This window comes from Colletotrichum higginsianum, chromosome 4 (assembly GCF_001672515.1).
Source record: "Colletotrichum higginsianum IMI 349063 chromosome 4, whole genome shotgun sequence".
In the NCBI taxonomy this organism is placed as follows: domain Eukaryota; kingdom Fungi; phylum Ascomycota; class Sordariomycetes; order Glomerellales; family Glomerellaceae; genus Colletotrichum; species Colletotrichum higginsianum.
This window is the reverse complement of record NC_030957.1, coordinates 2,144,087-2,167,393: the sequence shown is the minus strand read 5'-3', so window position 1 is coordinate 2,167,393 and position 23,307 is coordinate 2,144,087. Positions and strand designations below refer to the sequence as shown.

General features: G+C 56.1%; 9 protein-coding genes across 9 annotated transcripts; 3 read left to right on the top strand and 6 right to left on the bottom strand.

The window, feature by feature from the left end:
* Positions 1-23: 23 nt before the first annotated feature.
* Positions 24-1,544, bottom strand: CH63R_05965 (C6 transcription factor; the record flags this gene model as incomplete). The annotated part of the gene is made up of 1 exon (XM_018300940.1): positions 24-1,544. One exon carries the CDS (start codon positions 1,542-1,544, stop codon positions 24-26), a length of 1,521 nt encoding a protein of 506 aa, XP_018158790.1.
* A 745-nt stretch (positions 1,545-2,289) lies between these two features.
* On the bottom strand, positions 2,290-2,664 carry CH63R_05964 (uncharacterized protein; the record flags this gene model as incomplete). Its single annotated transcript, XM_018300939.1, has 2 exons — positions 2,290-2,351; positions 2,547-2,664. 2 exons carry the CDS (start codon positions 2,662-2,664, stop codon positions 2,290-2,292), a joined length of 180 nt encoding a protein of 59 aa, XP_018158789.1.
* A 434-nt stretch (positions 2,665-3,098) lies between these two features.
* CH63R_05963 (uncharacterized protein) lies at positions 3,099-3,562 on the bottom strand (the record flags this gene model as incomplete). The annotated part of the gene is made up of 2 exons (XM_018300938.1): positions 3,099-3,274; positions 3,529-3,562. 2 exons carry the CDS (start codon positions 3,560-3,562, stop codon positions 3,099-3,101), a joined length of 210 nt encoding a protein of 69 aa, XP_018158788.1.
* A 584-nt stretch (positions 3,563-4,146) lies between these two features.
* On the bottom strand, positions 4,147-7,622 carry CH63R_05962 (Zinc knuckle; the record flags this gene model as incomplete). Its single annotated transcript, XM_018300937.1, has 3 exons — positions 4,147-5,088; positions 5,156-6,348; positions 6,377-7,622. 3 exons carry the CDS (start codon positions 7,620-7,622, stop codon positions 4,147-4,149), a joined length of 3,381 nt encoding a protein of 1,126 aa, XP_018158787.1.
* Positions 7,623-9,457: 1,835 nt separating this feature from the next.
* On the top strand, positions 9,458-11,339 carry CH63R_05961 (uncharacterized protein; the record flags this gene model as incomplete). Its single annotated transcript, XM_018300936.1, has 2 exons — positions 9,458-10,317; positions 10,397-11,339. The coding sequence occupies 2 exons, from the start codon at positions 9,458-9,460 to the stop codon at positions 11,337-11,339; spliced, it is 1,803 nt and encodes a 600-aa protein (XP_018158786.1).
* A 1,009-nt stretch (positions 11,340-12,348) lies between these two features.
* Positions 12,349-13,623, top strand: CH63R_05960 (Pectate lyase; the record flags this gene model as incomplete). Its single annotated transcript, XM_018300935.1, has 2 exons — positions 12,349-12,644; positions 12,747-13,623. The coding sequence occupies 2 exons, from the start codon at positions 12,349-12,351 to the stop codon at positions 13,621-13,623; spliced, it is 1,173 nt and encodes a 390-aa protein (XP_018158785.1).
* Positions 13,624-13,919: 296 nt separating this feature from the next.
* On the bottom strand, positions 13,920-16,325 carry CH63R_05959 (DnaJ domain-containing protein; the record flags this gene model as incomplete). The annotated part of the gene is made up of 1 exon (XM_018300934.1): positions 13,920-16,325. One exon carries the CDS (start codon positions 16,323-16,325, stop codon positions 13,920-13,922), a length of 2,406 nt encoding a protein of 801 aa, XP_018158784.1.
* A 1,163-nt stretch (positions 16,326-17,488) lies between these two features.
* CH63R_05958 (Fungal specific transcription factor domain-containing protein) lies at positions 17,489-18,986 on the top strand (the record flags this gene model as incomplete). Its single annotated transcript, XM_018300933.1, has 3 exons — positions 17,489-18,013; positions 18,147-18,575; positions 18,651-18,986. 3 exons carry the CDS (start codon positions 17,489-17,491, stop codon positions 18,984-18,986), a joined length of 1,290 nt encoding a protein of 429 aa, XP_018158783.1.
* Positions 18,987-20,923: 1,937 nt separating this feature from the next.
* Positions 20,924-23,307, bottom strand: CH63R_05957 (WD repeat domain-containing protein; the record flags this gene model as incomplete). The annotated part of the gene is made up of 5 exons (XM_018300932.1): positions 20,924-21,518; positions 21,570-22,656; positions 22,709-22,942; positions 23,010-23,112; positions 23,188-23,307. 5 exons carry the CDS (start codon positions 23,305-23,307, stop codon positions 20,924-20,926), a joined length of 2,139 nt encoding a protein of 712 aa, XP_018158782.1.

Here is a 23,307-nt window from a genome sequence, read left to right as displayed (position 1 = left end):
CGGATACATTGCGGCAAAATTGTTCACTCTAAGAGAAATTCTCGCAAGATATCTTTCCACGATGGTAGCGGCGGGCTAGGCTCGAAGCTCTTTGTGACGCGCTCGTACCATTTCCCTTTCCACTCCGCCAAAGTCCATGTCTTCCTCGTCTCGATGAGCTGCTCCACATCCTCGTACTCGCCAGGATCAAAGTTACAGCGGACAACGGATGTCCCGTTGACGATGTCTCGTATCGCTTGTGGGAACCCCTCATACAAGTAACTGTGGTTGGCAGCCTTTTCGTAGGCCACGCCGCCGGGTCCGTCCCCGCGACTTCGCGGGTTCTGTCTCCTCTTTGCCCATGGCTGAGGCGGAAGGATACCGCGCGAGTAACACTCGTCCATCGCCTCTTGCCACGCTGCATCCCGTAGAACGACCGTCTGGAAGATCTCCGAGCATCGAGTATCCCCATCCCCATCCAGAACTAACGTGAAAGATCCGGAGGGCATGCCAGCGGGGCCGAGAGCCAAGGCTTCCATGATCCACAGGGCGACTGCTCCCGATATTTCGTTTGCTTCCAGACTTGCCTCGAACCGTAGCCGATCGAAGAACGTCTTGTACGCAGTATGGTGTAGAAAAACATTCCTCCACAGGCTTATGTGTCTCTCGACCCGTAGGAGTGGATTTTCTCGGCAGAAGGGAATCAAACCCAATGCGTGACACTCGGGATTCGACACGGACTCACGGTCTTCCATGAGCTTGATATGCCTGATTTGCGCACGATGCGCTGGTGTGACTGATTCCAAGAACCGAATGGCTACGGCGACGGCCGAGTAGCGAAATTTAGAAAGTCCGGGGTTGCTGTCGTTATCCCAAAGCCCGTAGCTAGCGTCCTCCTCGAAGGTGTGTGTCCCATAGAGAAGCCACAGCATCTCCTCGACCTCCTGTTGGGTAGGAATAGCCCATGGCGCAGGGCTGTAATCTATGAGGCGTGCGATGTCCATGGGAGACTGTCCAGCATTATCACATAACCTGCCGAACTCGTCATTGAAACGAAACCTGTAAAAGGACAACGTTTGCAATACGAAGCGAATGAAACTACGATGAGTAGATGGGGTTTCGCCGAATGGTCCCGATGGTATAACCTCCCTGTGGGCGTCCCTTTTAGTTCTCATCATTTCAATGACTGGTTCGTATTTGGGATAACAGTCGGTAATTTCGGCTTGTATGTCCTCGTGGAGGAAGCGACGTGGCAGAAGACAAACAAAAGCATCGAGATTGCCGTGCAGTTCCCGCATTGCCAGGTGGAAATACCCAGCGTGCACGCGATGCTCTGGAGGGTAGAAAGTCGAGAAGGTAAGCGTGTTTGCCTTTAAGGGCAACCCCTTCATTTCTTCTGCGACGCGTTTGCACGTATACATGAGGGCGAGGTCAACCGGCAGGTCATTGACAGCACCTCTCATTCTGTTGGTTTCGGGGTTCAGGACGTAGCCTCCCTCGAAGGTGACATACTGTCTGTAGATCGCGTCCCGTAATTCGCGGGGGAACTTGAAAAACGACAACATTTCGGTCTTTTGTCGGTGGGTTTGGAAGAAGTAACGTTTATCAGCTGTTGTGCAAACGAAGTGGTCGTTGATGGTGCGATCGGAGACGTTGATAGTTGGGGGGATGCATTGGGAATTGTCTCAACAGCCAGGGTGATGGCAGGGGAAGGGGTATTAGTATGAGATTTTTCCAAAGGGGAGGGTGGGGGGTCCTTGAGCTGGTCAGCAGCCGAGCGTTTGAGTTCCTCAATTGAACGCCACCAGGTGCCACCAGCCAGTGACTGCATTTGGCCCTGGCGGCGGTGAAAGTACCTACCTACTCCAAGTCTCTCGTAAATCAGATCCACACCTGTCCGACCTTGCATTCATGCCCGAGAATGACATACAAGAAAGGACACATTACATACATGGGTTGTGTCCCACGCGTCTTCGCAGAAGAATTGATTGATGCGAAAAAAGATAAGGGGCAATATTTTTATTTAAGAACGCTGATTTAACTAGCGTAGAACCAATTGGATCCAGCAGTCAAGACCAGTCACACGATGCAAAAAAAACAGCAGTAAAAAGCCCAATACAAGCACTATGCCCCATTCTCATGCTGTCAACCCAGTAAGGTAGCTTGTTTAAGAACACACAGTACCATAGGATTGGTATGGTCTATCTAAAGCAATACAGGTTAGTTTGATATTGCACAGTGATTCTACAGGCTGAATTTGTAGATGAGGCAAAGCATAGGCCAGGAGGTAAGGTAGAAAGCTAACCTAACTCAATGCCAGATTGACTCACTGGAGATGGCTTCGCCGCCGTCAAGGTCTATACCATCAAGGTCTGTGGCTAACTTATATCAGTCATGTACAGGAGGAGGGAATGTTTCGAATGCGTGAGGGTAGACTCACCAAGAACTCTCAACCATAGAGGTATTGAACCTTGAGATGCAGGCTTTTCAGATATACATGGTCGGCAAGGATGGAATCTCCTTTGCTAGTCAGCAAGTCCAATATCAGCACATAACATCAGACATACCTAGGATTCTCCTATTGACCATACCTGCAACCTGCGAAACCTGCGATCCAGACGAATCATCCCTCAGCTGCACAAAACCTGCCTCTTTAAAGATTAGCGTCATGTCACTCAGCGGCATGCTGAATCCAAGAGCTCACCTACCAAAGCAACCAAATCAAATCCTTCTTTCCAATCTGATCAAGCCATATCCTGCTAAAGGGCCTCAGCACAGCTCACATCATAAGTCAAGAAGTTGACAGGACGTATATCATACTATACCTCAGTCATGGCCACACTCAACATAGACAACCCCTTCAACCTGCCCTGCCCCTACAAGCCGTTAGTCAACATAGGAGATGGGAGGCGATGAAGAAATGAAACATACTCTCAACCATGACCCCTCGGAGGTCGTGCGGCAGTTGACGGCAGCTCAGATGAGCGCCGTTGTCGAACAATACGGAGGGAAATCGTTATACAGCGTTGTTGCTGTTGACGCTAGGATGGACGATCACACCGTGATCGCTGGTTTTACACGTTAGTCAAACGCTACCTAGTTTACGTTTAATGTTTTGCTTACACATCGCGAGCGTTGGATTGGCGCTCCTTCTTCTCGACAGCCCAGCAGCCAATTCGGGCCTGATCATCAGGACAAGGCAGGTCCTGCGGCAGAGGCTCTGCTTCTTTGTCGGCAGGATGGCCCAGCAGCAGGAGGACATTTCGAGGATCGCGACGATCAAGCAACACCCAGGCTGGCTGCAGGCTGTGATCTGCGCCATCCAGTGGGTGCGGTACAATTGACGCTGCTGAATTCATTAGCTTTTGTTCTGCACATCGCCAGAGAGCAATACTTTACGACGGAAGTCTGAAAGTCGGAAATCTCATCAGTCAGCTACTACCGGCTGGTTTTATTGTGTAACACACTTACAGAGATGTTGTTGGAAGATCTGAGGTGTCCCGACAGTCAGCCACCTGAATGGTGCTCATTCTGGAAGGGGAGACTTACATACTGTTGGTGGAAAACTCGATGCGATTGTCATACTCGATACGCCTCACCAAATCCTTGAGGGGTGTCAGCTTGCCGAAACGTGTGGTTAACGGAGGACTCAACTCAAGTACCTAGAAAAATAAAAACACGTTCACACAATGCGTGGCCCAGAAGGGCTGAGGGGCGAAAAGTGGTATATTGAAGCTCCGAAATGATGTCACTGGCCAACACTAAATAATCATACACGGTGATTGAAGCGAACACGTAAAGACAGATAGGTGGTGTAAGGCGAGAGGTGAAGGGAGAATCCGAGACTCGAAAACAAAAGTCGATCCACCTCGAGCACCGGGCTCGTCCAACCAAGCGTCGTGTCATCCGATTGTTATGCTTGAAACGGAGGGGGCATGTGCTGTGCTATCCAGCGGAATTGAGAGAGGCCGAAGAATCGAATCGCCCATGCCGTGGCAATTTTGGCGTCGGTCGTGACAAGCCTGTGAAAGTCGAGGATGGCAACCTCTCGACGAAGGAAAGCCCGCTCAACACGTAAATCGGGGCAATCGACGAACAGATGCTTCGCAGTCTCGGCTGCTGTGCCACATTGGCACATGAAGGTATCCGCCACCTATCAATTAGCTATCAATAGAACCCCAAACATCTCATAGTCTTGCACGGAGGCAAAGTGGTAGTTGGGCAGTTTGGTGGACGAGTGTCGATATGGAGGGAGGGAGAACATACCTTCGTCTTCGCAGTGTTCAATGAATACAGATAAGACTTCAGACCAATGACACCAGTGCGGCAGTGTAGAAGCATGGTGCTCTGAGCTCTTGGGAGTCCCTTGTAATATTCAAGACTTTGGCGTCCCCATCCTTCTTGAAGGGCAGGGGGGGGAATGCGGATGGCAGACGAACGTCGGCTAGGATAGAGTGTCCGATAGGTCTCCCACTGCAGGGCACTCTCGCGTTCGGTATAGCGCCTTAGTGCATCACGCATTATCTTTTTCCTTATCACAGGCTCCGCCCAATAGTCGTCAGCACTCGGGCGCCACTTGTCGTGAGATGACCTAGGATGCCTAGCCAAGATCTTTTTCTCGAGTTGTCGTCGTGGCTCATGACAGGCACGACAGGCATCGAGGTAAAGAAACCTGTACGGATGGTGATCGAGTCGGATGATCGCGTCCTCATCGCGGAATAGAGTGTTCCAGGTAGTTTCGAGATTTTTGGCGTCTTCTGAATCGAGGTTCTGAACTCGATGTGCCATTGCCGTCCGCTGGAGGTAGAGAGAGAGCTTGTCGATGTGTAGCTCTTTGTGGAGGATATCTGACGAGGTGGTCTTGAATGCGCCTGCGATCTGTCTGAGACAAGCAGACTGCTGGTTGTTGAGCCGGCGTACAAGGTCGTCGCGCAAGCGCCACGAGAAGGTCCGATCATCGGCAGATACGAACCAGACTGCGCAGGCATATGCGAAAACCGGGCGGATACAGGTTATGTAGAGCTGTCTCATTTCGAGGAGAGACGGGCCCCACGTGGACCCAGAGATGCGACGGAGATGCATCATCTTTCTCTGGACCTTGGCAATGATCTGTTTGTTGATTTCGTTGTTGGTTAGCAAACCCAATGACAAATGTCACGGAGCCAGGGGAACTTACGAAATCCACATGAGCAACCCAGCTAAGTCTGTGGTCCAGGATGACTCCAAGCAGTCGAAGCTTAGTCTGCATACAATCCTCGGGATCAGGAAGACCTTCGATTTGAGGCATCTCCGTGGACTCAGGGCATCGGCTCCAGGGTCGGTGAAAGTGCATTATCTTGGTCTTTCCAGCGCCAAAGTAGATGCCATTCGGCGACGCCCAGGCAACCAAAAAGTCAAACAAGAACTTCAAAGCGACGCAGTTCAGCTTGTAGGACGCAGACGTGACCAGAATGCAGGTGTCATCCATATAGGAAGTTGCCAGTACCGCATCTGCCCAAGGGCAGGAGACCTTGAGACGCTCAAGAATCTGGCGGGAGAAGTAAAGATAAAGAATAGGCGACAAGGGGCTACCTTGAGGAATCCCAATGTTGACCCAAAACCTCTCTGATGTGTGACCCGGTAACACAAGAAAGGTGCTTCGATCCGAAAGAAACGAACAGACGTACAGAACAAGCCAGGTTGGGATGCCCAGTTGGATGAGAATCCGGAGAAGATCCTGACGCCCGACGCGGTCGAAAGCACCAGTCTGATCAATGGTCATCAGGGTCGCCTTGATATCAGCGGGAGCTTTGACGCACCATGCCTGGTACACGTGGTTGATGAGAGACTCCAGGGCGTGGGTTGTCGACTTGCTAGGGAGTGCAAACTGTGCGCCTGGAATGAGCTGATGAGCCATGGCAAGAAACTTTAAGCGGTTCGCAATCGCCTTCTCGATTAGCTTCCCAATAAAAGACAAGAGCGCAACCGGCCGGTAGCTTTTGGCGACATTATACGCCTCCTTCTCAGATTTGCGCAGGACGACAGTCTTGGCCTGTTTGAATATCGACGGATGATGAGACAGTCTAAATGCAGCATTGATGCCACGCTCAAGATATGGGGCGATGATGCTCGGTGCCAGTTCTGTTCCATCAGCTGCTTTGACTCGGTGCAACATCTTGAGGGCTTCTGCCGCAACACCATCCGGGCCGGGCGACCTGCCAGTGGGCATATCATCCAAGAGGGATAAAATCTCACCCACCTCCAAGCGATCGGGAGAGTAGAGCTGTTCGCGCTCGGGATCGAGACGAGGCAGTGGAAGAGCAGGTGCGGCTGGGCCGACGCTAGTATCCGGCCAGAACGAGTTCCTGATGCAACGGGCCTTCTCCTCGCCTGTGACACAGGTCGCGCCGTCTCGTACTCCCAGCAGTAACCTGGCGAAAGTCTCTGGCTTCTTTGGTCTTCATTAGGTAGTTGACGCGTCGTCGGTAGTGGTAGAAATCTGCTCCCGACCCAAGACCGCTCGTCAGCTTCGACAAAGCTCGACGTTCAAGTGCCAGGTTGAGCTTGACACTGTCGCTGACTGGCTTGGCTCGGCGGTAAACGCTGCAGGGATCGGCCAAGGGAACGTAGTGGGCTACAGCGTCTCGCAGGATCTGGAGCAGGTCGAAAAAGTAATGATCGATACCAGCCTTGGAACAGACCAGCCGCCGAAGAAGTCCCGCATCCTCCAACTGCGCGGCCACATCCCTCCGGAACTCTGAACGATCCGCCTGGGACCAGACATATCGAGTGCCCCTCACTCGGCCGGGTTCCACAGACAGGATCGTCTGTATAACGCGGTGATCCGACTCAAAGCCCCGGACAGCAAGTGGCCCATGGTCTTGAATCTGGTCTGCAATCGAACAGCCAGCAAATGCCAAGTCAATGGTGGAGCAAAAATTGCCGTCCTTCTGCGTGCCACGAGAGTAGGTGATGGTGGGCTTGGTGAGGCACCTCATGCCGGCGATCTGAGTGCCGTGGTACAGTTGGTCCGCCTGTGGGCTGTTGGGCTTGACGTTCGGCCCGCCCCAAAGTGGATGATGCAGATTGAAGTCACCGAGAAGGAGATCTGATGGACTGGTTGCACATGTGGCAAGGAGCTCAGCCATGTCGAGGTTCAACGTATGATTGTAGACGTTGTGAATAGTAATCGAGCCAGACCGTGTCGAAAGCTTCAGGGTGGCCACCATAGATTTGTTGCCATTGTCGTGAAACAACACGTTCCAGTCTGCAAGGGGAATCGAATCGTGGACGTAAAATCCGATGCGATAGAGAGAGACGAGCTCTTTGGGTGGCCGCGGCTCTTCTGCTGACTTCCTTTTCTTTTTCTCATGCTCCGCACAGGCGATTGCGAAAGGGCCGTCGTCCTCTTTAAGCGGACGAACAGCGCAAAACTCTGCCTTGTAACCACGACTCTGCCACCATGCAAACTCGGGCGGAGGATTTTGGATGGCGATAATTTCTGGCTGGCGACCAACGCAGGTCAGGCATCGCAGGAGATACCTGAGCCTGCGCTTGCTGCCCTTTAGGTTGACCTGCCATGCGACAAGAATCCGGTCTGATGGAGCGGAAGACCGTCGAGACTGCTTTGCAGCATGGGTACCGAGGGCTGTTATACGGCCCATTAGGAGGGATTTTTCTTCCTTTTTTTTCGGAGAAGGACAAGGTGAAGGAATAATCGATAAGGGGCAACGTACAGGTGGCAGAGAGCCAACAAGAACGGGCCCACAGCCGCCGACGGGCGATCGTCGGCAGCTGCGTTAGAGGTAGAGGGCACAAATGTGAAGCTGAGAAGTTTGAACAGATGATATCTGAGAGCGTGATATGATGGCTTTTTTATATGTGACATCTGTGACTGTGTGGGTGGGTGGAAGTACGCAACGACGACTGTAACCCACTTCGCCTCCCTGATGGACGGGAAGCATAACTTCCATACCTAGGTAGGAAAACGTCCAGCGCGAACACTGGCCTCTCAATGGACTCGTTTCCGGGGTCAGGACTCCCTCCCACTTGGCTGCAGATTTGTGGAAGACATCCTAGGGTTACACAACATGAGCCCTTTCTCAACGGCGATGGAAGGGCTGTAAACCTGAGACGTATGAAGGGCTTGCATCGGTCGGCAGATGCCCGACATGGCAGAGGTTTCTGTGATCAAGAAGCCGATCGTAATCAGTTGCTGGTGAGTATTGGCGTCTGTGAATGGGGGCAACCTGAACGATCTGATATGTGTACCTAGCCAGGCGGGTGGCAAAAAAAGCCGGACCCTTAAAAATATGTGATCCAGTCAGATATTTTTGTGGTCAACTATGCTAAGCGGTACTTTCCCCTCTCCAACTATCAGCATTTAACGTTGGTATTCTCTATCAAATCCCTTTATAGGAGTCCGGCTTTTTTTGTCCCCCGCTTGCTAGCCTAGGTACGGTCCCAGAAGTTAGTGAGACACCTGCGTGGCAAGCCAAGCCAGTAAGTAATGCACTAAAGAAGAAGATCGTGGGGTGGGTATTAGTTTGGTTTGGCTTTGTGGATCTATTGGCGGTTCCCTCTGGGTCTCGGGCAATATCACTTGCCCCTTGAATTCGACCAACACGGAACAGATTCTGGCCTATGCATCAGAGCTCGATGGGAAACTGAAAGGGAGGCAGCACTGGCGGGTCCGGGTGGATGCCCGGCTAAGACGGAGATACCACACGCAACCAGGGCGATCCGTCTTGGAGTCGCCCTGATGTGCTCAGTGTTGAGCATAACACTTATGCGGTGTTTTTTAACTGTGTTTTCTTCGTATCCTGCAACTGTGTGACCTTAAGAGGAACCGCATTGGCAACGTATCTTACATGTCTCAAGGTCGCACAGATATCTGTACACAAAACGAAAAATGCGCAACGACGACAGCTGAGGCGTAGCAGCAGTTATCTGCTACCCTCATGCTTGTCCATCGTTGATTCCACAGGATTCTGGTCTTTCAATCCGAGTCAGTAGGAGCCAAAGGATGACTTAAATTAAAAGTGGCGATACCAAAAAAGCTCACTCGGCAAGGGGCGTGTTCGAGGTTTGCAACCCCAACCCCCCGTCAGACCTCGTCCATGGTGCCCATCGACTAGGCGAATTAGCATTCGGCGAGAGCTTACAAAATCCATCACGCGTCCGTCGATTTCAAGCGAGACTGATCAAAAACGTTCTCCCATCTTTCTTTCTTTGTGTTTTTGCTCCGACCGATTCTTGTCTGATTCTCCATGACACAATCCCACACACTCCCCTCTCACCCTATCAACTCCCTCGCCAGCAATGCCCTTTGCTTTTCAGTTCGGTCAAATGACGTTGGGGAGCCAAGGAAGTCCGTCACATGCTTCCAAGTTCGAAGTCAAGTCATCAGCTGCGGAGGGTGACAATGACTGGGAAGCCATCGACTCTCCAAACACAGGTGCAGCATCCTTCTACCATTATGCCGTAACGTCCATCCTAGATGGACACCTCCAGCCCGAGTATGCTTGCTTACTTCCACTGGCCGTTAGTTGTCACTTCTTCGCCACCCAACACTCGCACGGAGTCTCGACGACTTAGCCAGGTTTCGAACGCCGTGCTTACGGCGGATGAGGCTCCCGCCTCCAACGGGGCGGCATCATCTGTCCCGAGACAAGTTAATTCAGGCTTGAAGACAGCTCCGGACGGACCGCCAGGGCTGTCTCCAGTCGGCCAGCTCAGTGCTGGTGCAGGCACCACTGAGTCTCATTTGGGCAAACTCATCCGACAGGCTGTCGATGAAGGAGTCAAGCGGGTTATGAAGGAGACTCTCGAAGGAGCCTTAGCCCAGGCTGTTCGACAATCTGTCAACGCGGCCAACAAACCGAACCGGCCGGATCCGCCAACACTGAAATTCATCATTCACTCGACGCATGCCATCGAGAAGCTCCAGCGGATGGGTCCGGGCATGATCGCCGCCAGGTTCGGTGAGCAAAGTGCTCCCTTCAACAAGGTCATGGGGACCTTTGTGAGTGGCAATTGTCTGAAACTCTTTTGCGAAAGCGAGAGTGCTCTTGAGGAGATCAAAGAACGAGTAGGCTTTGTGGGACATGTTCTCGGGATATATCATCTCAGGCTCGTCCCTACTGTGTTCTACGTCGAAGCCATTGGGTTTGATTTCACGGACGCAGAGCTGAAGAACGCGAAAGACAGCCTAGCAAAGTGGGGTGCCGACAACGGCGTCAAGTTCGCCAGCGTCACCAAAAGCTTCAGAAGGGTGGTTCTGGGAATGTTGCACAAAGAGCATGCCCGGGCATTGTGCTCGAAATTCGTCTTCTTGAATGGACGCAAGGGATTTGTCGAGTAAGTCCAATCCGTCCCTGTAAGGGTTTTTTTTTTTTTTTTTTTTGGAGGCTAGTACGCTGATGTATAATTCTGGCAGGCCCATCGATACCCGCTCGCTTCCGTACTTTTGCTTCAACTGCAGTGCCCCCGGCCACTTCCGCCACCAGTGCCAGAGCTCTCCGACATGCGGGAAATGCGCCGGAGATCATGCTTCGTTCAACTGCGCTGTGGCCAGCGACTTTACCTGCCCGAATTGCAAGAAAGGCCTGGGGTTCAATGCAACGAGGGAGGACTTGGACCACCAGGCGTGGTCTCCCAAGTGCAAGTTTCCCGAGACTACCGCCATGTTCAAGGAATGTAGGAAGCACGCAGGCAGCCCTCTTTGGGCAAAAAACCTCCAACAAACCTCTGCTGACCCGCCTGTCCCGAAGGAGGGCGGGGCAACGGCCAAACGACGTGCCAAAAAAGACCCGATCAACGCATCCGATTCCAAGCTACAAACGACAAATCTCAGTGCTGAGTCGCGGCCGGCTCCGGTCACGGCTCCGGTCACAGCTCCAACAAAGGCCCCAACCAGGGCCCCAACCAAGGCCAAGGCCCAGGTAAAGCTCACGATCCTGGGCCGGGAATCGACCCCGGAATTGGACCACGAATCGGACCCGGAATTGGACCCGGACACGATCATGGAAGTATCTCCCGATCGCCCGCCCAGCGGCCTAATCCCGCGTTCCACACCCACCGCCGAAGGAGCCCCGACAGCAACACCTTCCCAAAAGCTTCAGTTGTCATGGACAGATCAGGCAGATCGAACTCTCAAGAGAAGGCGCATCACTCGCCACAAGGGCAGCGTGGTTTCCAACTCCCAGATTGTCGAGTATGATGGGATCATGAGCCTTCGGTCTCCGAGCTCCTCGGCAAGCCGGGGAATTTCATCTTCCCCCCGGATGAGCCCCGTAGTCCCTTCCAGCCTGAGCAACGTCATTGCTCTCAGCCCCACCGATCCAGCATTTCCCAGCTCAGAGAACGAAGATGATTATTGAACGAGTCGAGTTCAGACCCTTCACGCTAGAGAGCGAATGACGCGAGCCTCACGCCGAGGCTTGTTCCGGTGCCCAGGCGAAGTAACACTGTGCTCGGGTTGCGCGAATGGTTTGCTTGCGGTCAACCTCACCTTTGTCTTTTTGAATGCCGTCTTAGAAGATGAGCTAGCTAGAAAACACCACTGAATCAAACTCAACCTCCTCTCTTGCGGGAGGCCAAGGGCAAGGGCATAGGGACGAGATGGTGTGGGAATGTAAGGTAGCCATGAGCAGCAGTACACGGACAGAAGTTGTTGTCATCTGCACTCTCCTTTGCGGCAGTAGCCACCCAAATGCCGATACACCATGCGAGTATGTGTAGATTGCATCAAGTTTCACGCAAGGTGCCGCGCAGACCGCTACGCCGGGCCTCCCCAGCCTGCTTCCACTTGGCAGCGTCCTGCCGAGAGGAATGGAGCTCTCTGCGCCCCCGTGATTCGTGGATGATTGCCGGTGCGGTCGAAACAAGGAAATAAGCATACCGAGTTGGCGCCCCGCCGGGGGGGGGGGGGGGTGGGTCATATCGACATGGGTCGGCGACAAGTGATATCCACCTTCCTGGTCCTTGCCGAAGAAGGATATTGAGAGTGGCGCTTTTGAATTCGTTTATTTGCGGGATGCTTTTCTCCGGGGCTTGCCTCCTTTCCGGTGGGATGAGAACCACCGACCGGTGCCGGAGGGTGACCTTGGACCCCCGTGATTGGGGGGAATTTGGCGGGCATGGGCCGCATGTACAGATCTTGAAGAACCACCAAGGGGGGGAAGAGAGAGGTATGGTTACATTCGGTGCGACGGTTGTGGGACTTGTTGGCATAGAAAGTCGCCCTGAATTTGCTGTTGAATGGAGCCGGATTCTGGGCAGGAAACCTGACTATGAATGATATAAGTTCGTCGGTGGAATCCCGCACTGATTGGCGTCGTTGCTGATGCTCAGACTCGCACCCTACCGGCATCGATCAGATCCCGCACCATGGCCCCATTCGTCCTTGTTCCTGTCGCGGTACTCGCTGCCCTGAGCGGCGCGGCCGCCCGTGACATCTTTGTGTCCCCCACCGGCACCGGCACGGGGACCCTGGACGCCCCGCTCGGCTCCGTGCAGTCTGCTGTCGCCGCCGCCGTCGCCGGCGATACCATCTACCTCCGGAAAGGCACATACGCGCCGTCGGCCAACATTCAGGTTGCGAAATCCGGCACCAGGACGTCGCCCATCACCATCCGGCCCTACCCGGGCGAAAAGGTGATTATCGACGGCGGGAACATGCCCGGGTGAGTCAAAAGGAAAAGAAGAAAGAAGATAAAAAAATAAACCCCCATAAAAGAAATTGGGTAAACACCATCCCTGGGAATTGCTGTTGACGCTTTTCACAGGACCCCCAAGGCCCTGGGCGAAGCACTGCCCAACCCCGAGAGAGGCGTCTTCCACATCCAGAACGCCAACTACTGGGCGCTGTACGACCTGGAAATCATCAACGGCCCCTACGGCATCTACGCCCGCGACGCCTCGCACAACTACTACGACGGCCTGTCGACGCATGACAACTACGAGACGGGCTTCCAGCTCGAGGGCGCCTCGGCCAACAACACCGTCGTCAACCTCGACTCGTACCGCAACCGCGACCCCCGCAAGAACGGCGAGAGCGCCGACGGCTTCGCTTGCAAGTCGGGCTCCGGCGAGGGCAACGTCCTGCGCAACGCCCGCCTCTGGGACAACGTAGACGACGGCCTCGACCTCTTCATGTTCGCCAGCCCCGTCACCATTGACCGCGTCTACGCCTGGGGCAACGGCTACAACCGGCCCGAGTGGGCCTTCTCCCCCTTCGAGGGCGACGGCAACGGGTTCAAGCTCGGCATCACGGACAACCCGCCCGCCAACCACGTCGTCAGCAACTCCATCGCCTTCGGCAACTTCAAAAAGGGCTTCATCGACAACGGCAACCCGGGCGCGCTGACGTTCGACCGCAACACGGCGTGGAACAATGGCGACACGGGCTTCCACATGCGCAGCTCGTCCTCCCGCATGACGGGCAACGTCGCCGCCGCCAACGCCGGCGCCGCCCAGGTCAGCCTCGTCGCCACCGTGACGGCCTCGGGCAACTCGTGGAACTCGGGCTCCTGGTCCAACAGCTCCTTCGTCAGCCTCGACGCCTCCGTCCTCAAGGGGCCTAGGGGCCCCGACAAGAAGGTCCAGGGCAGCGACTTTCTGATCCCCAAGTCAGGCCAGGCCATCGGCGCGACCACGCGCTAAGGGGGCTCCAGTACCACCTCAGCTTCAACGTATTTATTCCACACTTTCTCTCCATAGTACATACACATCACCTCAAGACTTGGGTTCACCCTTAGTACCGTGACCATGACGAAAGCCGTGTATGGAAAGTCATGTTCCTCTCATCAAGCCGAGCAGCATGGTTTTGGCACGTGAAAAATGGAAACCTGCGAGACACCTTTCCCATGCAACCAACTTCTCTGCCCTCCAACCTGGATAACTCCTACAAATGCGGAAGAAAGCCCCATCATCTCGTACACGACATCATCACACAGCCATCACGATACATCCCTCCTCGGCGGCGGGAGAACCAGCTCATCCCGGCCCATGACCTCCACCGTGCCCTCTTTCCCCCGCCAGAGATACCGCACATGGAGTGCCTTGCGCCGCAGCGGCGCCGGGTCCCAGAACCCCAACAGCGAGCCCTTTCTCACGCCGGCCGGGATGCGAAGGCCCCCATCCTCAACCAGTGCCGCCACCGCGAGCGTCACGTCCGCGACCTCCTCGGCCGCCCAGTCGTCACCGTCGTCATTGTCTCCATCGCCGCCGCCGCCGTCGCCGCCCTCGTTCTTTACGCCAAACTTTGCGCTCAGTACGACGAGGCCGCCGCGCTGACGCTCGACGCGCTGACGGGCCTCAACGGCCCCCGCGAGCAGGGACGCGACCTCATCGGCCGCGGCGCGCTTTCGCGCGACATAGGCTTGCAGGTCAACCTCTGTGGGGCGGGTGCGTCTCGGTCTCGCCAGGAAGTGCCGCGCGGCAAAGGCGACGAGAGGCGCGACGCCCGCGCAGCAGAACAAGATGGCGGCGCCACTGTGTTCGGCGTGCGGGGAGAGAAGGACGGGGACGCTGAGGCGCTGGCCGAGACGCGACCAGTACAAGGAGAGGTGCAGGCTGTGCGGGCTGGCGCCGAGCTCGAGACCCAGCTTGGAGAAACGGCTGACGGCCCAGAGGTTGCGAACGGCGACGTATCCGTCGAGGAGCGTGTTGGAGCACAGCTCCAGTTCGAGCCTGGCGGGGCTGGGACCGGGGAGCAGCAGGTCACGGCCGTACCTGAGGTACCCGGCCACCGTATTGGCCGTCAACGATGCCGAGACCGTCCACGAGCCGCCGTCACCGTTGCTGCTTTCACGGTCCAGCCCGCGGATGCCACACTCCCCCCTGGGGGAGTCGTCGTGGCCCGTCGACGGCATCCGCTCCGGCGACGTCGTGTACCCCATCTCGAAGCTTGCCGACGTTCTCACGGGAAACTCGGTGAGCAGCTGGTCCTTGCTCACTTGCGTAAAGTCCCCGAGGAACTTGATCGCCTCACCAGGCCATACGCTCCAATCGCCGCTGTCGGCGATCGCGTACGCGGTGCCGGCCCCCATCCAGCGGTGGATGCCGAAGCCGATTCGAGGAGGCTCCTGCGCCCATGGCTTTCCGGACCGCACGCTTCCCTCCAGCAGGATCGGATTCGGGTCATTTGGCAGATGGATCGGGTGCGACACTCTGGCCGTTAGTGAAGGTTCAGGCAGCGCCTCGCTCTCTACTTCGATTGCCGTCTTGGCGATGCGGTCTTGGGCCGTCCGCCGGATGATGTCCTGTCGGAATCTGAGACTGATCAGGGGACACGGACGCTGCTCGGCAAGCTGGATGATTCGCTTGCGGGGTATGGTCAAGGGTAACAAGGGTTGATAGCGATCGGCCAGCAATGGAAGAGGGACCCTGTATATTTCCTCGACGATTCCGTAGACAGAGCCGGTCAATGTCACCTGTGCTGGGGGCAAGTAGAGCACGGGTTCCGGCGACCGTTCAACATCGCCAGCTGCGCTTCCACCGACCGCAATAGACGGTACGCGCATCGATGCGGATGCAGCACGCCGACTCGTCGACAACGCTGTCCTCTCAACCATCCGGCTAAGCGCCGGAAGCCCTACCGTCACGGAATGGCTCAGTGTGAAGTCCAAGGGTGTCACGGTGGAGCCCTGCCGGACCGCTTTCGAGGCATCGAATCGGATGCCCAGATCCGATGTTGTCTGTACCACATCAGCCGCCCGTTGCCTCAACTGCTCCTTCAGCGATGAATCATATGTATGTCGATAATCCTCGTCCGGGGGTATGTATGGCGCATCCGTCAACTCCCTCGATTGGGCCGCATCGTAAAGCGCTCGCCGGTAGGGGTCGATCAGCGTCTCGAAACCCCTCTGCACCTGATTGAAGTGCGGCTGCGCGACACCGTGCAGGCTCTCGGGGAGGCCGTCCTTGTGCAAGTACAGCACCAAGCGGTGGTATGCCCTCCGGATCTGGTCCGGTGTCAGGGACGGGTCTTTGGCCAGGCACAGCAGGTCGTAGTAGTCCCCATCGACGCCGTCGGGCGGACTAGCGCCTCCAAGATCCGTATTCACGGCGGTGGTGCTGTCGTCGCCGAGGTCGGAGGCGAGGGTCATGCGCTCAACAATGGATGAGGCGTCGTCATCGCCGAACTCGTACTCTTGGCGCGTGGCGGCGAACTGCTCGTTGAGGGAGAAGCGCGACGAGGGGGAGCGTAGGCTGTGGTGCTGCTGTTGCTGTTGGTAATTGATGGGGTGGAGGTAGGAGTAGTCCTCCCATGCGGCCGAGGAGCGGGCGGAGGAATTTCGCGAGGGCCCGCCGCGGGTTCGGCGGACTCGGAGGCTGCCGGAGCGGCTCGGGGAATCGGCCATGATTGCGGGGGAAAGAGAGGAGGAGAGTGGGGATCGGAGATTGGAAGGAGGAGGGGGAGGAGGAGGAGGAAAAGGAGGAGGAGGAGGAGACGGCCGACAGACGAATGCGACTGCGAGGATCACAAAGACAAAGAGAGGTTGAACAAAGGAAGGTTTGGCACGAGGAGAGACAAAGAGAGGAGGCCCTGTGAAGACAATTACTCACTGCTTCTGTTTACTTTTCCAGTGACAACCAAACCTGCTGGCCCGCTTGCCCGCCTCGTCGTCTAGCGCAAGGACGAATGAGGGGAGCTTCTGGGCCTTGGTCGCATGGATCCACCCCAAACCAACCTGGGGGAGGAGGGGCAACGACGACGCGACGACGTTGCCAGCTTGTGTCCTGTGCTGTTTTTCCTGGGGGCGCACAAGCCGATGTTCGGGCTGAGGGGGGTTCCCAGCTGGCAGTGAGTCAAGGACAAGGACAAGGACAAGGACAAGGATAGGACATCACTGGCTCCACCATCGGTCCATCGTTTGACATGATGCCATGGGATTTCCAGTTTGATTACCTAACCGGACCTGGGAACTGGGCTGGAGAGGACTCGGAACAGTGCAGATGTCTGCAGATGCAGACACAGAGTCCGAGTCCGTATCTGCATGCGAATCGATATTTGATGATTGACAATTGGTAAGGTGACTCCACTTGAGCATCGGGTTGCCCCACAGCGTCTGTTTGCGCTGCCACGGCGACGGCGGCTGCCAACGTGGCGGTGAGGCGGAAGATACGGCCCCGCTTTCTCGGCTCATTCAACGTTAGGCCGGGCTCATTACGCCAAGATCGGGGCCTCAAGTGAACCACAACTGCTCCCTTTGGAGGCGGCAAACTGCTCTTCCAACTCCCATGCCACGTACCGTATGCTAAAACGCCTCGCAATTGCTGATCGCCCCCAGACCAAAGCCGTCTAATAGAAACCAACAAGAACCCAGCTGTCACATAATTGTGCCAATGTCACAAGTGCCACGTGCCAGTCACCAGGTGTCAAACAACAGCTGAGGGCTGCTTGCTACCAGCTGCCAGCAGCCGTTCTCCCACTTCGAAACACCACAAATATGTTGATGCCCATGCTGGACATCACCAACTCTCACCCCGCGAATCCGTGACGGCATGACTACAGAAAAAAAAAATGGCCCTCCTTCTCACGCCCAAGGACCGGTACCCCTTCGAAGCCAAGGCACCGCAGGCATGCGGCAGCTGCAAGAAAATGAAGAGGAAATGCGACAAGGCCCTTCCTGCATGCGGCCTCTGCGCTCGCATGGACCGCCGGTGCGACTACGCCGAGCCGCCGCCGCCGGAGCCGCATCCCGCGCCGACCGCCCACGACTTCGCCGCCTTGCAGCTCAAGCTTCTCGATCTCGAGAGCCGGTTGAACCAAGGGGGCATCAACCCCGGCCCCTCGTCTGGCGTGCCTGCGGCGCTCGGCCCCTCTCAAGGTCATGGACTTGATCCTGGGTCCGTCTCATCGTTGAGGTCTGGCAGCCGTGACAGCAGCATGGAAGACACGCCGCCCTCCGCGTCGGCCTACACCTCTGTTGACCCACTCTGGGAACAGGCCCCTGTCGCGCAGTTCCCGCCCGATGTGTTTCTGGACATTCACACATTTGAGTGGTTGAACCAAGCCCTCCCAAGACCCGTCATTGACATACCCGCCGTACGTGACGACCAAAATCACACCCCCCCACGTCCTGTCTCTGCCACTCCCTTCGTAGGCATCGCCAGTGATGAGGCCTGATCCAAATTGACTAAATGAATGACTGACTGACTGACACACGCATGCCGTCTAGGAGGTCTTGGAGCTGATCGGCGACGGCGCCGCGGTCCAACACACCGTCAATGCCTATTTTGCCACAACCCACACCTGGCTCCCCATCATCTCCAAGAAGCGCATGCAAATGGGCGTCACCCTGGCCCAGGGGGGTCCGGATCTGGCCATGCTGTTCCTCGCCATGCAGCTCGCGACCGCCCGCCCAGAGCCCGGCGTCGCTCCGGCCCACCTCGCCGTCTACCGCGCCGCGAAGCGCTTCCTATCACTGCTGGAGAACGGCGGCGCTACTTCCCTCATGGTACTGCAGTCCATGGTGCTGATCGCCTATTTCGAGTACGCCCACGGGGTCTACCCGGCCGCCTGGATCACCATCGCGTCCTGTGTGCGCTACGCTGACTTTCTCGGACTGCCGGGATTCCACAAGGGGAACGTGTTGCTGAAGGCGCCGGTACGGACTCCCTGGTTCCTTCAGCTTTTTTTTTTTCTTTTTCATTTTCTTCGGATTTGTGCTGATCGCTGACAGACAACGGTGACGGAGCTGGAGGAGCGGTCGAGGACGTGGTGGGCGATCCTCGCCCTTGACCGCATCATCTGCCTTGGCAACCAGAAGCGTTACCTCTCGCCGGAGCCTCACGACACCGAAGCCTTTCCCATAGGCGACGAGGACTGGGTATTTCCCCTCTCCTTGCTACCCCACTCTCCTTCAGACGCACCTCTCAGAGAAGCCGAACTGACACGATCCAGGATGAAGGACGCGTCGGTCGCGCAGTCCAACACACAATCGCATCACCGCCCTCCCCATCTCAATCCCCCTTCTCTTCCCTTTGCCGCTGCGCACTCTTGGCCGGCGAGGTTGTAACCCACGCCCGCAAAAAGAAGACCACCGCGGAGTCCGCCATAGCCGCCGTCGCCGAGGCAGTCTCCCTCACCGCGGCGCTGTCCGCGATGACGGAGCAGCTGCCTGGGGGGCTCTCCTTCCTCGCGTCGCGCTGCGTGCTGTTCTCCGCCGCAGTCCTGCTGCACGACTTCCACTGCTGCTCCGTGAACCTCGACGGGCGCTTGCGCACGCCTGAGGAGACGGAGCAGCAGGTCCGCTCCATGGAGGCGTTGGTCCGCATCACCAAGGACGTAGCTGCGCTGGCTGACGAGCTGCTGCTCTTCATCCTGTCCACAGAGAGTGACGAGAGCCCTGGCAGCGGCTACAGCGATGTTGTAGGCGCCGTGAGCCCGCTGATCCTGGACGCGCTTTACGGCGCGGGGAACACCCTCGCCTGGCTCTTCAGGGAGGAAGGGTCGTCGCAGTGCGAGAACGAGGTGAAGTCCATCAAGCGCTGCCTCGAGAAGCTGGGCGTGCGGTGGAGGTTGGCAGGGGAGTACGGGCGGATGCTTGAGCAGCAGGATCTTGCGTTCATGATGCAGGAGAAGGGGCACTCGACGATGGGCGATATGTGATATATGGAATGGCATGGGGCTCGGTGTGTCTACCCGGGTGCCGCTCAGTGTTACGCCCGCTGGCCATGTCAAATCAGGCGGTAGGCTGTGTAGTCATCAGTAGATGGCCATGCGCGGCAAGCAGGTGGCCAAGAGGAATCTTGAACAAAACTACGTCATTGACTCGTCTGTGAGCGTGGTATAAGTACTATTATATGCATATATGTCCTCCCGCAAGACTCTTGGACCCAGTTGCCGGATATTCTTTCCAGTGGAAACCAGTCCGTTGGGTGTCAAATAAGAAAAACCCTCAACTGGTGGTTTATCCGCCACGGAAGGTTTAACTTGACGATACTACCGCGTATTGAATCCCTTGTGCGTTGTTTACGGACAATACGAAAACGATTGCCCATGGAAAGGCTTTGCGTGGTCTTGGTATCTTTTCTCCTCCTTGTTCCCATTTCTCATTTCTCTCCTTCACGGCTTCCTCTTGCCGCCGACACAAGTCGTTACAAAACCGCATCTCTCTCTCTCTCTCTCTCTCTGTCGAGCGGGGCATGCGTCGCTGAAATACGCAGGCGACATTGTCTTCCTCCTCTTAAGCCTTTTTATCACCCTCGCGCTCTTCGTTGGCCTCTTATTCGCCAGCCTCATGTCATTTACACACTCTTTTGAAAACCTATTTCCAGTACAACCTGACCCGGACTTTCCCCTTACAAAACTCCTATCTCAACCCTTTTCTGCTCCATCACCGTTCCTCCCAAAACCTCAAAACGTCCGCAACACCGAACGATCAGACCCCATGTCTAGCAAGCACCTCAGAAGCCCTAGAAAACACCAAACATAACAATACGGCACCAGGGCCTTCCATGGCTGCAGGTTTTGAAGTTCCAGCCTCTTATTTTCGCGCGCTTCTTGCTCCTCCATTTGAAACTACCTAGCTATCACAATGCACCACTGACTCCAGGACATGTCGTTGCACATGCTCCACTTGCTTACTATAGCAATCCCCATCCCCTTCCTCAAGGCACATACATAATGGACCCCGTCATTTGCCGCACGAGAGCAACAGTAACATCTCTATATGATAAGAAGCAAAATTCATTCCAGCAGACTAGAGACAAATCGCCACAAAGTCCTTGTTATACCCTAGCAACGCCATGCCATGCAAACATTTTCTCCCGCCAGAGCAAACTCGGCGAACAGCCGTTACCTCTGCTCCATCCTGCAGGCGTGGGCTTTCATCGCCCATATAAGCCCGCAGCATTTACCTCAGTCCCATGTTCTCCGACCAAGCAACGCTTTTATCCCATGATTCATTGTACAAGACAATATTCGAACAACTCATACAGCAGCCGACGCCGTCTACGGTTTCTGCTCCACCAGCGTCGGCGCAATTCGTCTCTTCTTGGGCTCGCTGCCCTCCTCCTTCTCGCCCTCACTGGCGTCACGCTTGGTCCCGCTCGCTGCCGTGCTGGGGGCAACGTTGGTCCTAGGCGTTTCAGGTGGCGTGGTAATGGGAACTCCCGTGACCTTTGTAGAATTGGCAACCGCGATGCCGGGCACACTACCGACAATCAAGGAGGGATTGGTGACTACGTTTGACGACTGCGTGGCCACGGATGAAGTAGAGTTTGATCGCGCAGGCGAATGGGGTCGTTGACTGACGAAGCCAGCCGGCGGTGGCGATGGAGCAGTAAAAGAGCTCGCTGAATTTCGGTGATGGTGCGTTCCGCCGTTGTGAAACGGGGAGGGGGGCGCGAACGCCGAGCTTGGGGTGGGAATCGGAGTGTTCTGGTTCGATGATGACGATGTCGCCGTCATGCTCCCAGGCACGGCAGGGCTCTTGGCGGTGGGCAAGTCTCCCTGGTAGACTTGTCCTAATTCGCCAGGTGAGAAAGACAGCGTAGAGCAGAACCCGTCAGACGACGATACCAAGAGAGTCAGTCCGTCGCTCGACCTGCGCACACTGTTAACATCTCACCGATCCGGTACTCGAGATATAACTTACCAGGCTAGGTCTGTGAACGTAGCACAGTGGAGGTTGCTGACGATGCAAATGGGGGTTTGTTGCTGAGAGTCGTAAAGAAGGACAGAGTCTTGGGTCGCAACAGCATAAATCATTCTGTAAGGCAAGGCGAAGGCCGCCTTCGGACCTGGGGTAGAAACGCTGGGTTCTGTCTTGGCCGAGGCCGGACTCGACTCGGGGACTGAAGTAGGAGGAGGAGGCGGGTCCATGACAGACGTGCTCCCCGTAGGCTTCGCGACAGGCTCCGGAAGGGCTGGGATAGGGTCTTCGGAAGAAGATGTGTCGATGGTTATGTGCTTGGTCACCGGGGGCGACGTTCGCAGGGTGTAAAAGACTGGCGAGCACTTGACAACCACAGAAGGCTTCTTGTGACCAGGCAAGTGCGCAATGGGCGCCTTGTTGATACCGCCTCTCGTGTAGATGTAGACGGTGTTGGTCACCTCAAAGGTTGGCTTCGCGCCACCCTCCGAGTTGTGCTGGGTTTGGTATTGACCAGACGGGGTGAGAAGAAGACTGCCATCAGGCGTGAAGGTAAGACGCCGAAAGAAGGAAGACAGCGTCTCATTCGCGTACAGAGTCGAGTTCTTCATACCGAGACCGCCCGAGGGGTGAGGCTTCGGCGAAGGTTCCAGGGGCATGACGGCGGGCAGGGGCATTGACGGAGCCGGGGATGGCGAGCGTCTCGACGAGAACGAGGACCGCCTACTATGGCTGATAACACTCGGGGGGTTCATCGGCAGGGCCATGGAGGTAGGAGTACCGGGAGCGGACGGCACCGGAGACCCCACGGCCTGCTCTACGGTGAGGTGGGTCCGCATGCTGAAGTCGGGAGGTGCAGGACTGCTCGAGGAGATGCGGCGCGGGGGCAGGTCACTCTTGTTGTGGCTCGCGATCTTAGAGGGCTTGTCGTCGTGGTTACCGCTGAGAGTGTGCTGACCGTCCTTGGTCTTGAGGGAGTAAATATGGACGGATCGGTCAGACGACTGTGTCGCAATGTACTCGTTCAGGGGGTCCCAGGCGACTCCCTGCACGTAATGGCTATGCTCGGCGATTTGGCGTACTAGGGTGCCTGAACAGGTCAGACATTAACTTGGAATGGCGAGTCCGGCGGGCAGTCTTACCAGAGCTGGCATTGTAGATCCGGGCGATGTTATCCATGCTTCCGATGATGAAGTAGGAGCTGTCGGGGGACCAGGCCAGGTCGTAGATCTCAGATCCGCTGGATCGACACATGTGCTTCGTGCGCCAAGTCTCCTTGTCCTCGAGGCCCTCGTTGCCAAAGGCAGGGCCGGTGTGCTCGGACATGACCCAGATAATGACATTGCCATCGTCGCCGGCAGAAGCGAGGATCTCGCCTGACAGAAGAAAACAGTCAGCAGGCGAAACAGGGGGCAGTTAGACTCGGGGGCTGTGTGCATGTACCTTTGGGGGCCCAACGGACGACGTTGACTGCTTGCGTGTGCTTGGTCAGGGTCGACAGGTAATCGACCTTTCGATCTTCGCCATCCGTCTCGACCTTCCAGAGCTGGGCTCGGTGTCAGCCTCGACAGGCCACCCGTCTCAGAGGTGGCAGGGTCACCAAGTCGGAATTTTGACGTACTCTCACGTTGTTGTCTCCTCCGGCCGTGGCCAGACGGCCCTTGCCGTGGGGCTCGAAATGGGCCGAGTAAACGGGGGCATTCTGGTCGTGCCAATTGATGATAAGCGGCGTGCTCTTCAT